Source organism: Netta rufina, assembly GCF_964035555.1.
Source record: "Netta rufina genome assembly, chromosome: 3".
Classification (NCBI taxonomy): Eukaryota; Metazoa; Chordata; class Aves; order Anseriformes; family Anatidae; genus Netta; species Netta rufina.
In genome coordinates this window covers 61,597,740-61,610,733 of record NC_140125.1, presented here as the reverse complement: position 1 = coordinate 61,610,733, position 12,994 = coordinate 61,597,740, and the positions used below count along the sequence as shown (strand labels likewise).

General features: G+C 38.9%; 1 protein-coding gene across 24 annotated transcripts in view; it reads left to right on the top strand.

Moving 5' to 3' along the window:
* SNAP91 (synaptosome associated protein 91) overlaps positions 1-12,994 on the top strand; it is a gene marked incomplete at both ends in the record, with an annotated part of 67,739 nt that overhangs the window by 39,872 nt on the left and 14,873 nt on the right. For 6 of the 24 annotated variants that reach the window (XM_084283964.1, XM_084283963.1, XM_084283942.1 and 3 more), the window contains 8 exons: positions 2,157-2,171; positions 2,322-2,492; positions 8,072-8,179; positions 8,714-8,971; positions 9,168-9,245; positions 9,353-9,424; positions 9,853-9,936; positions 10,868-10,951. The exons of 1 other annotated variant lie outside the window; for it this stretch is intronic. In XM_084283964.1, the coding sequence (XP_084140090.1) occupies positions 2,157-2,171; positions 2,322-2,492; positions 8,072-8,179; positions 8,714-8,971; positions 9,168-9,245; positions 9,353-9,424; positions 9,853-9,936; positions 10,868-10,951 (870 nt within the window). Of the gene's footprint in view, positions 1-2,156; positions 2,172-2,321; positions 2,493-8,071; positions 8,184-8,713; positions 8,972-9,167; positions 9,246-9,352; positions 9,425-9,852; positions 9,937-10,867; positions 10,952-12,994 lie in introns of all 24 variants that reach the window. 17 more of the 24 variants (XM_084283947.1, XM_084283946.1, XM_084283945.1 and 14 more) reach the window with 11 other exon arrangements.

Sequence of the window (12,994 nt, the reverse complement as noted above, 5' to 3'; positions counted from 1 at the left end):
GGTATTACAGAATTCAACCTGCTGTACTTTTTGTACCCTTGCAAGATGTCTCTCAGATATAAAAGCAAATTGACTTGAACTACTTTGAACTACCTTGCAGTTTATCTTAGAACATGGATTTGATAGCAGTATTCTTACTTTAATATTAACTACACAATAAAACATAGGTTTTAGTTCTTCCCATATTAAGAGTAACTACACGTTGTTGTGCTGGATAATTGTAATTTCACTTCATTATGATCTATAACATAACTGGGTAACAAAAATATGTTGAAGAGTAAGCTATTGAAAGGTAGAAGTTTGCCAACAGCTGTTTATTTCAAGTCTAGCTGTGAGGCGTCCACCTGGTGTGCAGTAATGAGATACCAGAGTGCTGCTGCATTTTTAATATACTGTTGCACTCTTTTAGAATGGTATTTTGATGTAGCTTACCTTGTGAAGTAAGTCTCAAATATAGCTTTCTCAAAGAACCAATTACTAAAATGCATGCATGTGGTTTCTTGGTCCCTTTTTAACAAGTACTGTAAAATAAAGACAAATTTACGAAGATTAACCTCTTCTTGCTCAAAGCATTTTGCTTCCTACATAAACATCTAGACTGTGCGCTGGCTGTTCAGTATGGATCAGATGAACCCATGACCCTGTTAGATGTACAGTGAGTCTAGGAGCAATTTTGAGCTAGTGGTTAGTAAACAGGGACAAACTGCCAAGTTTTCTCACATTTTTACAGCATGTAGGGTTTTCTTGGTTGTTTTTATGTGTGTGTGTTCTGGTTTTGGTTTTGTTTTATAGGCAAAATTTCCTATGCTTGCCTTTGGGCTCAATAATCTGACTGGTCTTAGAGGACTTTAAATTATAGAAGTCTATTACCAAAGATGCTCATTGGCTTCTGTAAAGTTGATTAAGGAACCAAAGTTGGGACACAGCTAGCCTGATTATGCTGTCAGTAACTCATAGTCCTCATAGCAAGTGTTAACAAGGGTGGTTGTTTGTGCATAATATGCTTCTTCCATCACAAACGTAGGAAAAACCCTCAAAGAGTAGCTGCTCTTCTATACCATGACTTTTTTTTTATTTTTCCCACAAGTCAGTCAAGTACAAGAACCTCAACCAGTCTGCCTTTCAGAATATACTTTTGAGCAGTAGGGATACAATGATTTGTTTCCTGAAGTAACTTGAGACTGTATTTACCAACTGTTACCTGTCCAAATGCAATGATCTTGGTGCCAGGTTTGTGAAGGGTTTGAGTGCTGATATGTGGGTCAAAACAATAAGCCAGATTTTATTTCTAATAACTAACATTAACTTTGACTGCTAACTGATTACTCTGATCTAGCAAATACTTACAACTAAACAGAATTGTCTTGTGATTCTCTGGTATCTAAGTTTATTTTGCTAATAGCATAATAGTTTGTTTGTTTGTTTGTTTGTTTACTGATTTCTATTGAATTCAATTACTTCTGATGGTTTATTATACTTAATATGAGCACTGGGGTTCACTGGGCCTTGCTGTTCCCAAATAAACTTTTATTTGGTGAGAATCTTGAATCTGTGTTTAGTTAGGCCAGTGGGCTTGCATTTAAAATTGTCATTGCTCTTCTGGGATGTTAGCTACTTATAAACTTTAAAGAAGCCTGTCAACTTCTGGTGCTACTCTTGCACCGCTAAGCCAAACACAAGTTTGAGGAGAGGAGAAGGGGAGAACTTGTATAGTGTTGAACTGAGCGCTCTAAAGAATGGGGTTTTTGCTCTGCCCTGGCATAGTGAAAGGTAAGAGACCTTCCTGTCAGCTCTTATAGGTTACTACTTGGTCCACTCTGTTGCAGGGTAAAATACAGAAAATCAGCTGTAATGAAACAGTGAAAAATGCTACTTGTATGTGAATAACTTGGTAATTAGATATGAATTTATCGAATACATGGAATTTATGCACCAGTTCTGATATGGACAGAGATATTAAACAGAAAGAACTTTGTCATGTAACAATAATTTTGAAAAACTTTGAATGTTAGAAAATCAAGTGCATTTGTGAAACTGTTTAAACTAGACATATCACTTAGAGAATAAACTTATGACTAATGAACATCTTCAGTCTGGCAGTTCTACTAATTGGTCTGTTTCTTTATACTGCTGTCATTTTAATGGACAATCGCTAGATCTCTTGGGAGAGGGTGAGTAGTATTTTTTATTTCTAAGACTTCTGAATGTTAAGACTCCTTATTTGGAGCTCTGACTTATTTTTTTGCAGTTGAGTGTTTGTGGTCTCTCTCCCTCTTCCGCTTACTTTTCCTGTTTGATCTTCATTATGTGGTTGCATATAGATAATCTGGCTGCACTTTCCGGTGTTACCTCTGAGCCACAGATTTCAGATCCATTTGCCCCAGAGCCTAGTGCAACTACTGCTGCAACTACTGATACTACAACTACTTCAGCTGCTGCTGCTACAACTACAACTATTACTGCTGCCACTGCTGAAGTGGATCTCTTTGGAGGTTAGTTTGGTTGCTCTAGTACTCTGCACCAACTCATGAGGTAGATGAACCAAGATGAGTTCAGCTATTTGAAACAAGGCCTCTGATTTAACTCTACCAGAGATGCATGCATGTTGGCTACTAGATGGAACTGGAAATGTTAACTACCTTTTGGTTTGCTGTGATATTAGCTAGTAGAGTCCTTTGCATATGCCCAACTGTCTGGAAATGGAAAAATGTATACACTTAAGACTAAGGTATCTTATGGTGAACAGCTAAGAACATTAGCTTGCAGGTCTGTGCAGGGTTAAACAGGTATTTTTTCCACATTATTCAGTAACTATGATTTCTGGAAAAATAGCTATTGCACTGCAGAAGGTGGACGTGGCAGCTTCCTGCATCTTTATTACATACCATGCTTGAGCTCTTATTTCATTAGGATTTTTCCTGTAAATATAATACTGAACCAGATGAAATTACTCTATTTCTGTACTCTTGAATCTGTGTTTTTAGTTTGCACAGCATAACAGTAAATTGAAGTGGTAATGAACTTGTACTAAATACTAACTATAAGACTTATGTATAGGAAACATTTTCCTTTGTTTTTGATATGCTCTTTTAGTCTCTAATGATAGCTGCTAAACTCAAGTAAGAATAAGGATCATCACACTCCCCCATACATTGTCAGCTTTCTTGTCTAATGAAGCAGGAGTTTTCTCAATGGCAAGTCAAAAATTACTGTTTCTTTTCAACATGGTACCAGCCCAGGTTAATGGAAAAATCTTCCAAATTACAAACTACTAACATATTTAAGATCACCCAGTAACCCTGTATTTTTCTACTTGTCTCTTCCTGTGAAGTGTACTTCCCATGGGACAGTGTATGTAAGAATTAGTAATAACTTACTTGGTATCAGAACTTCATTCCAGAAATTTACTGTATGTTCTCTGTGTGGGTGTGTTTACCTATTGTTTCCAGTGACAGGAGTGCTGGAGAGGTCTCATATACAAACTGTCTTACAGCAAAGGTATTTCCTAAAGACTAGTAGTTCGTAGTTAAAAGTTTTGTTTAGGTTTGGCATCAACAGATGCCTTCAGGATACATCCAGTAAAATTGCTGAGAAGCTGTGAGGAAGGAGTAGAACTGTTACTGAATACCTTGTTTTAAAAGGATGGAAAAGAATCCAATGCCACAGAATCAGGCAGTTCAAAAGCAATTTTAACCTAGGCAGCAGTTCAGGACACTGCTAAGAACAAGATTGAATCTGGCATTGGTTACTCACAGAAATCAAGGCTTGTACTCATGAGCACCCACTCAGATGCATAGTGTGTGGTGCATACTTCTGTTCTGTAGACTGTGGGGGGTAAGCCAGTCTTAGATACTACACTTTCAAATTGTATTGTTAATTTAGAATAGATTTATATGACCTTAAAAATAAATAATCTGTAGTTAAATAGCTAGAAATCAGTGTAAACTTGCAACTGGATTAGAATTATGATTAAATGAATACTGACTCTTTCCTGGAACACTACAGGAAAAAGTAAAGTTTTTATTATTCACAATAGCATCAAATTTCTAGATTTGGAAACTTCTAGAAACTTCTAAATCTTTCAAAGGAAGATTTGAGTATGCTCAGCAGTGAAGATTCTTACGCAGTACCTTCGAGACACTCACAGGACTGAACCTTTTAAAATCATGGAGTCCATATTGGGCTTCCATTTCTCTACTCATGTTTTCTGTTTGTTTGTTTTTCATCCCTGAAGGTTCCTGTGCTGTAAGTAATGCCCAATACTAACATTCCTTGTTACTTTAAGACTACTAATCACAAGAAGTGGCACTTCTTGGGCAGACACTTTTGCTGTCTTGGGACATTCATTCTTAACCTTGATAAACAGGTATTTGACCTGCAAGGTCTGACAGAAGCTGGAGATGTAGTCGCCAGGTGATTTTAACTTTTTGTGGCTTGACAGTTTTTAGTTGCTTTACACTCAGTGGTGAGGTGCAGTACAGGAAGGATCAAGAACAGTGATCTCAGGTGAAAAAATGTAGAGTCTGCAAGGAGCGACAAGGGAAGAAAAAGAAACTGAAAGATACAGAAAAAAAAAAAAAAAAGAAAAAAAAAAGCAGCAAATAAGCTGGAAGTATCAAAAGAGAAGACTGCAGGAATTAATGTTGACTGTTTTTCTCTTGCATGTTATCACTGATGCTTTAGCTGGTAGGTAGCCTGTATGCTACCTGTGGCTGGACTTTGACTTTAGGAAGAACAGAAGTTCAACATTACATCTTCACCTAACATAGACTTGTAAAGTAGATGAGAAATGCAGGATTAATTCAGCGTAGCTTTTTGCAAAAGTCAGTCTGAACAATGGGCAAGCTTTCAGTTAACATGTCCAATGTGAAGAATTCCTGGTCTACAGGCAGTTTTCAAAGTGCAAGTGGAATCATTCCTGAGAGGGAGAAGTCTAAAGATAAAAGAAATGTCTTGATATGCCCTGTATTTCAATAGTAGAATTCAGACACAGTATTTTTGGACACTGTTGATGTGCTTCATCCATCTCTGTGATATGTTATATGCATCATGATGTGTTGTATCCATCTCTGCATGTGGTGCCAGACTTTTACAGAAAATATCTGTGCAGGTACAGCAGAATTTTTCAAAAGGCTATAAAGGTCTCAATAAGCATTAACTCTACAGCATATTTTGGGAGGCACATATCTAAAACCTTTTGTTTTAACTGTGCTTTGTAGTGCCACCTATTCAGGTTGTGCTGCCATTCAGAGAGACCTTGACTGGCTGGAGGGATGGGCCAAGAGGAACCTCATTAAGTTCAACAAGAGCAAGTGCAGGGTCCTGCACCTAGGGAGAAATAACCCCAAGCACCAGTACAGGCTGGGGCTGACCTGCTGGAGAACAGCTCTGCAGAGAGGGACCTGGGAGTCTGGGTCCATGAGCCAGCAATGTGCACTTGTGGCCAAGAAGGCCAACGGTATTCTGGGCTGCATTCAGAAGAGTGTTGCCAGCAGGCCAAGAGAGGTGCTCCTGCCCCTCTGCTAAGCCCTGCTGAGGCCACACCTGGAGCATTGTGTCTAGTTCTGGGCTCCCCAGTACCAGAAGGACATGGAGCTACTGGAGCGAGTCCAGAGGAGGGGTATGACATTGATGAGAAGACTAGAGCACCTGTTGTATGAGGACAGGCTGAGAGAGCAGGGCCTGTTTAGCCTGGAAAAGAGAAGACTGAGGGGAGACCTCAGCAATGTGTATAAATATCTGAGGGGAGGGTGTTGAGAGGATGGAGCCAGTCTTTTTTAGTTGTGCTCAGGGACAAAACGAGAGTCAATGGGCCCCAACTGAAGCACAGGAGGTTCCATCTGGATATGTGAAGGCACTTCTTTGGTGTGAGGGTGACAGGGCACTGGGTCAGGTTGCCCAGAGAGGTTGTGGAGTCTCCCTCTCTGGAGATACCCAAACCCTGCCTGGATGCCATCCTGTGCAACATGCTCTAGGAGATCCTGTTCAGCAGGGGCATTGGAGTAGATGATCTTCAGAGGTCCCTTCCCACCTCTGCCATTCTGTGATTGTGTAATTCTGTGATCTGTCTCTACACTCAGAAGTCCCCTGAACTTCTCAGTGTAACTAACATTTGAAGTTCCTAATATGCAGTTTTTCTTTTAAATTCCATTATGAGCTTCTGGTGTTTTCACCACCTGCCATTTAACCCCAGTGCAATGATAAATAAAATAATACTGTAACCCTATTAAGAACTAGCAATAGATAGTAAAGCCTGTATCAGGTTAGCTGTTCCTTTCTGTCTGTGAGCTGGGAGCAATTCATGTGTATCTGAATTGTTGAGGATATTGCACATGGAACTTTAGTCTACATTGTGCCAGGAACAGGTGTTGATCTGAGGCTGAAGTCATCCCACCATCGAAGTTGTTACTACCTCTGTGCATTCTGAAATCCCTCTTCATAGAAAATACTGAGTCTGTTCCCTCATGCTGGGAAATAATTAACTACTGTCTACTGACTTCTGTGTTGTTGGTCTACAGGCATGTGTAGCTAGAATTATGTTCTTTTGAAAGAACCCAGGGTGATGTTCCATGTGAAAGCTACCAGGGTAGAATAAACACACAACTACTATCAAATTCTGAAGTTGTACAATTCAAAACTCTTCAGTCCAATTCTGTGTTGAATTTCTTCTATGGGGTATGTGCTAGTGCCTGGTATGCATACAACAAGGTGACTTTTGGCTAATTATTTTTACTTGGACAACTGCCATCCAGTTTTGTTATTGAACCCTGATACCTGAAAAATAGAATTGTATTTGAAATGGCTTATTAGCAGGCCTCTTTTTTTTTTTTTTTTTGCTACTAACTCATTTCAATTCTATTGTACAAGAATAGTTGGCTTTGATCTCTTCTGTTGAAGTTCCAGTGCATGTTCTTTTGAGCTTTTTAGATTAACTGGCGCAAACTAGTTTTTAAAATGTTTGTTTTCATTTTAAAATTGATACTCCAGTTAAAGCATGTTAAGCTTTTTCCTATGCTAGTTTGATACTGCAATTGCAGTATTCCCCAACATATTTTTTTTAACTTGCTAACTTTGTAGCAGTAGAAAAACGGCCTTTATGAGAGCATCTTAAACCATTTAATCTTAATTGTACCATCTTGTTTGTGAAGAAAGTGCTTGTTTACAAGGATAGTCCAAATGGAAGTGCCCATTAGGACTACTCCATGGAATTAAGAGCTACAGATGGTGGTTTAAACCCAGGAATAATGTTGTAAAAGTTCAGAGCTTGAAGTTTAAGCATTCCGATTAGCAACTGGCATACAAAAAGTAAGTCAAACAAAACTTGAGCAAGTCATTCCAAAACCCCAAAGTAGTTGTTTTCCCTGACTTGACTGGGCTGGTTGGCCTTAGATCCTCAAAGAAGGAGAGACTAAGTATGGCTAGCCAGTAGTGAAGATGAAATTCTGGGTCTGTCAGAAGCAAGCTGAGTAAATATAACCTATGAATCAGTCTTTCTGACTTCAGAAAGATCCTATTGCAATACTGTTAAGAAAAAAGTAAGTTCAATTTTTCAGATGTTGCATGACTGACTTGACTTAAAAGTCAGAAATGTTAGCCACAGATCTCTTCCAATATAATTGGATTGTTATTCATAACAGCGCTGAAGTGTGCAGAGCACTATGCAAGTAAATTTCAGCACAGATTAACCACACATACTGTGGGCTTTGAGCATGAAATTTCAGTGTTGTTATTAACACTAACTTACTGCCATACCTCTGCTCTTTCTTCGTTAGTTAATTTTGTGTAGTCCATGACCATGATGCTCTGAACCCTTATACAATGAGAATAATGTCTTTTACACTTGCTGTACTTCAGGCAACAGAGAAGTTCCTTCTTCAAACCCTGTCTAGAACCTGCTTGTGTGGGGTTAGGGGAGAAAAAGCATATGTGCTGCATGACTTGCCTTGCTGTCAGAGTAACATTCATGTTGTATAAGGGGATCTACCTGTGCAATTTAACTTGGTTCTTTTACTATATTTTTCTTCTCTTTATCCTTTTTTCTTTTAATTTCTGTCCTAAAACTGCACCCAAGATGCCTTTGCAGCTTCTCCTGGGGAAGCCCCTGCAGCAACAGAAGGGGCAGCAGCACCAGCTACCCCAACCCCTGTAGCAGCAGCTCTTGATGCATGTTCAGGAAATGGTGGGTTTTATGTCATTAGATGGTCTCTTGCTTTGCTGTCTTGGTTTTGTTTTGTTTTGTTTTCCTTAAACTACATGGCAGTGTGTTTTTCTGAAATTTTTTTAGTGCTTGCAATTGGTCAAAAAATAAACTTAGACTGAAGAGCATGCTTACCAAAATGGCCTGTTTCTGAGTTCCAATACCTTTGTGCTTGTTCAGTAGTGCTAATAAATTATTCTGGCAGTGCTGACTTTTGTGAGCAGTAACCTGTTAAACTAGATGTACTTTCATCATCTTTCTGTTTTGGCCTTGTCAAACAGCCTTTGAAAGTTCTGCCCTTTAGTAACTAGACTGCTCAGCCTTTCAGATGGTCTTTATTTTGGAAAAACATAAGTAACGCGTTTGGATAAGTAGGCTAGATGTTAGAGCAACCTCATCTGTGTGCGTGAGTGTATTTGCAGTATGTGCGTAGCTGATAGTTGCTTTGATTTTGACTTCCTCCCTCACTAATCCTAAGTATGCATACACATATATTTCCCCTCTCCTTTTTACAAGACCCCTTTGCCCCATCCGAAGGTAGTGCAGAGGCTGCTCCCGAGCTGGACCTCTTTGCTATGAAGCCAACAGAGACTGCTGTTCCTGTAGTTACCCCTACAACTAGTGCAGCCACTCCAGCTCCTGCAACAACTCCTTCTCCAGCTGCTGCTGTTGCTGCTGCCGCTACTGCTACTACAGCTACTGCCACTACCACTACTGCCACCACCTCTGCTACCGCCACCACCTCCGCTCCTCCTGCTCTAGATATCTTTGGTGGTAATATTGTTTTTAACTCTTTGGTGGATTAATCTGTCAGGAGTATTGAACTAACAAATTGTTGCGTGCATGCATGTGCTAGGCTTTCAAACCAGAGAGCCTATTAACTCCAAAGATGCTGTGCAAAATTTGAAAGTTCACTTTCAGTCCTGCCTTTCAAAAATGAGTTAAAGACGTGTTATGTTCTTGGTCTTAGATTTATTTGAGTCTGTCCCTGATGCACCTGCAGCACCTAAACCAGATGCTACTCCTAGCATAGATCTCTTTGGTACAGGTAAAGAGAGAAATCTTCAAATACCCTGCTGCTTTGATGCCTTGTAATAGTGTAAACTGATTGAATGATACTTAACTTCTTCTTGTTTTTTCTTTCATTTCTGGAAGATGCTTTTTCATCTCCACCGCATGGAGCTTCTCCTGTGCCTGAGAGTTCTCTCACTGCTGATCTCTTATCTGGTGAGTGCTTGTTTTCACAGGCTTATGGTTTTGATTTTTTTTTCCCCTCAAGAGTGAAAAATAAGACTTATTGTCAATTTACATCTTTAAGCTAAAAAACTAAGTTGTGGGTTTGTTGACACTTTCGTCACACGATTAGCACTTGTTAAAGATGTGGATCATGAAGTAGCTGACACTTATGTCAAGTAAGTGATGTGGCTGTTGAGAGAGTATATCCTCCTGTAGGAATAAGAAAGTTAGTAATAAACAACTCTTTAAAGTACTCTAGTGTTCAGTTGCTGTGTGAGAAACTTTGCAGTTCTGCAGACCGTTACCTGAATTTATGTATCCCATGATTCTCTCTGATAAAGCCCACGTGGCTTTGAAATATTTAGCTATCATTGTTGCCTTGCTGATACTAAATATTATTTATCCTGTGCTTACTGCAGTGGATGCATTTGCAGCCCCCTCTCCTCTACCCACTGCCTCTCCAGCAAAGGTGGATTCTTCAGGTGTGATTGACCTATTTGGTGGTGGGTATTTTTCTTTCCTCACCACTTCAGAGTTGAATCACTTCATCTCAATTACCTTTGCGCTTTTCTAAAGCTGCAGTTTTCCCTTCTTACAGCTTTTCTGTCTGGCATTACAGCTAAGAATAACATGTCCAGTTCTTCGTATTGCAAAATAATGAACTGCAAATGAGCTGTCATTGTTGCCATTTTGTTGTTCTTAAGTTTGCCAGTTTGTCTGCAGTCAATGCATGTATGACACTTCTCCTCAGAGGTCTGATGAAAGTATGTTATGTGTTTTGTTTTTTCTTCCTTGTTCTTTGGAGCTCTGCACTTTCACATTGTTTTCTGTCAGTTCCGTTTCTCAAAGCAGCTAAAGATTTAAGGGTGACTTGTCTCAAACCAGAGAGCCGAATTACAGGATCTTTTTTAGATTTGACAAGGTGGAAATTAGGATGAGCACAACCAGCTTTAGAAGTGCTGTAGAAAATGAATGTTACTTACAAGTGTTGAATTTCTAAACATTAGTGAAATATCCATCTGAAAAGACTTAATGTTAGTCAGTAAATTCTGTCTGGAATTACTCCAAACTCTGGAGGTGAACGCGTCAGATCAGAGGTTAACCCTCTAGCCTAGAATGCTGTTTTTATGGGTTTTCTGAGAAGATGCCTAAATAAAAGGACTTACAAGCTTCTCTGACCTAATATCTCATCCTCTTTAGTGCTATTCTTCCCTATAGAAAAAACAGCTATTTTTGAAGCACTACTTTGTTGCATCTCCTTTTTTCCACCTGAGCTTTGCTTCCATGATACTGCTCTGCAATAAAGATGGTCAAGCGCTTTCATTTTCTTCTTCTGATGAATGAAATGGTTATCCTATGTCATCTCTTGTTTAAAATAAGTGACGAATTTATGCATTTAATTTTGAACTCTTTGCCTTTTGGAATTTCTTTTAGATGCTTTTGGAAGTAGTACTCCTGAACCCCAGCCTGCAGCCCAGGCCACTTCTAGTTCCTCAGCTTCTGCAGACCTACTGGCTGGTAATAAAGAACTTTTTTTTTTTTTTTTTTTTCATTAAAAACAGAACAAAACACTTTATTGTCATGCAAAATCTAAGAAACTGTCTTTGTGATATCTTCTGTGTTCATTGGGTGTAAATGGGCTTTCGCACTCAAATAAAATAGTTTTTCATAAGATTTCTTAATACTTTAGATTTCTTAAAATTACTTTGATTTGTAATGGCAAATCAAAGGCATTATACCAAAGTACAGATTAGCTTCCTTGATTATGTTCTTTCCCTACTCTTCGTTTTCTGCTTCCTACACAAGCTTTATTTTTCTTTAACATTTACTGAATAGTAGTGGTTCCATAATGTTTCACTGACTGACTGTAGCAGTACTTGAATTAAACAGTGTTGGAGGCTATGCTCTTTATCTATCACTTCTAACCCATCTTTATTTCTTGCTTGGTGTAATTCAGATGGTTTACTGACATAAAGGTTAGAAAATTGAATGATTTAGAAACAGTCATGGATTTAGCCAAAGAGAGTGGGGTGATGGGGGACAGCCTTTTTGAGTGCAAAAGCCTAGAATTGTTGGAGACCGTCTCCTTACAGTGGATAGGATAAGGCTCATGCTAGTGCTGAATGTGGCATCAGACTCTCATGCCTGTTTAGGAGATTGAATAACTGTGAAATTCTTGTCTGCATCCTACAGCTTAAGCCACTTCAGCTGAATTGTTTCTACCATTCTCCAAAATTCCTGCTACACCATGTATTTTAGTTGATATAGTAATTGTGTTAAACAGTCATGACTCTTCCCCATGTTAATTTGAAGTTTACAGAAAGCAAGATCCCAGCATGTTTTTTCTTGGGATTTGAGAAAACATCTGTTTTGAAGGAGGTCTTGAGTCATTTTTCCTCATGTTTCTGAAAGGGGAATTTGTCAGGAGGTTACCCTTAGCAAATGTATATGATTGCTAGCTTCATGTTGTACTTCTGTCTTCATTTCTGAGCCAGAAAGGAAGTTTGCCCTTTATGCAACAGCTAATCATTCTAGGCACGATGGGCCCTGTTGTCATTGCTGTCTGAAGGTTTCCCATGTCGACTTACATGGGGCTTGGTTTCTCATATAGAGTATATTCTTGTGTTTGCATGCTCATGAGAGATTCCCCACTGTGTGAGAAACCTGTAACACAAATGAGATATCTGAGTATGTGATCTGCTGTAAGTGCTCAGAGTTCTTATAAATGGGTGCTTACATTCTGAAGCCACCTTAGAAGGTGGCAAACTGCTAGTACCTGCTGTATGTGTAGGTATCTCCTAGCTAGGCATCAAGAAAGTAGAAGTGTTCTAGAGAATAATGTGTGTGTTCTGAATCTGTTCCAGTGCTGCCAAGCTGGCTACTTGGTGGCTTACACAGTGTAAATTCATGGTACATCTTAGTACCAGCAGTTCCAGGATTTTAAGTTAGAAGACTTCCTTTGGTTTTAATACTGGTTCCATTATTCTCTGTATTAGTTAAACAGCCTGTGGATGGCTTTAAAATGGAGATTATGCTTTAGCCAGTAGGTCCTGAAACATACCGGTAATTTTACAAGGAAAAAAGATTACAAAAAGAAGAGCTGCTGTCCTTAGTTGTGTGCATTATTTGTGATCTGGGTGCAAAGATGTTGTCAGGAAGAAGCTAATCCTGCTTATGCAAATGTTAGAAAATATTTTCTGTCTTTATCTATAACTAAGCTTAAATTATAGTAAGAACTATGCTCCAGATGGTTTAAGCTTCATCGATGTGCTCTCTGAATCTGAGTCACATTAAATCAAAACCTAAATTATAAAATGGATGTCATAAGCCTGAATGCTCAAGCAGACCTGAAGCTGTTTGGGTGAATAGATTTTTTTGTTGTTTACATAAATTCAAAATACTCCAAGTTATATGTGAATCTCTGCTTGGCAGATACAGAGGGTATGTAAACATCACAGCATATTGCTAAGCATTTGTTCACCCTAGATAATGGCAGATGTATAGCCTGCAGTGCAATCCAGTTTTATATTTAAGATTGTCTAGATTTCATGTGGTGGTAGA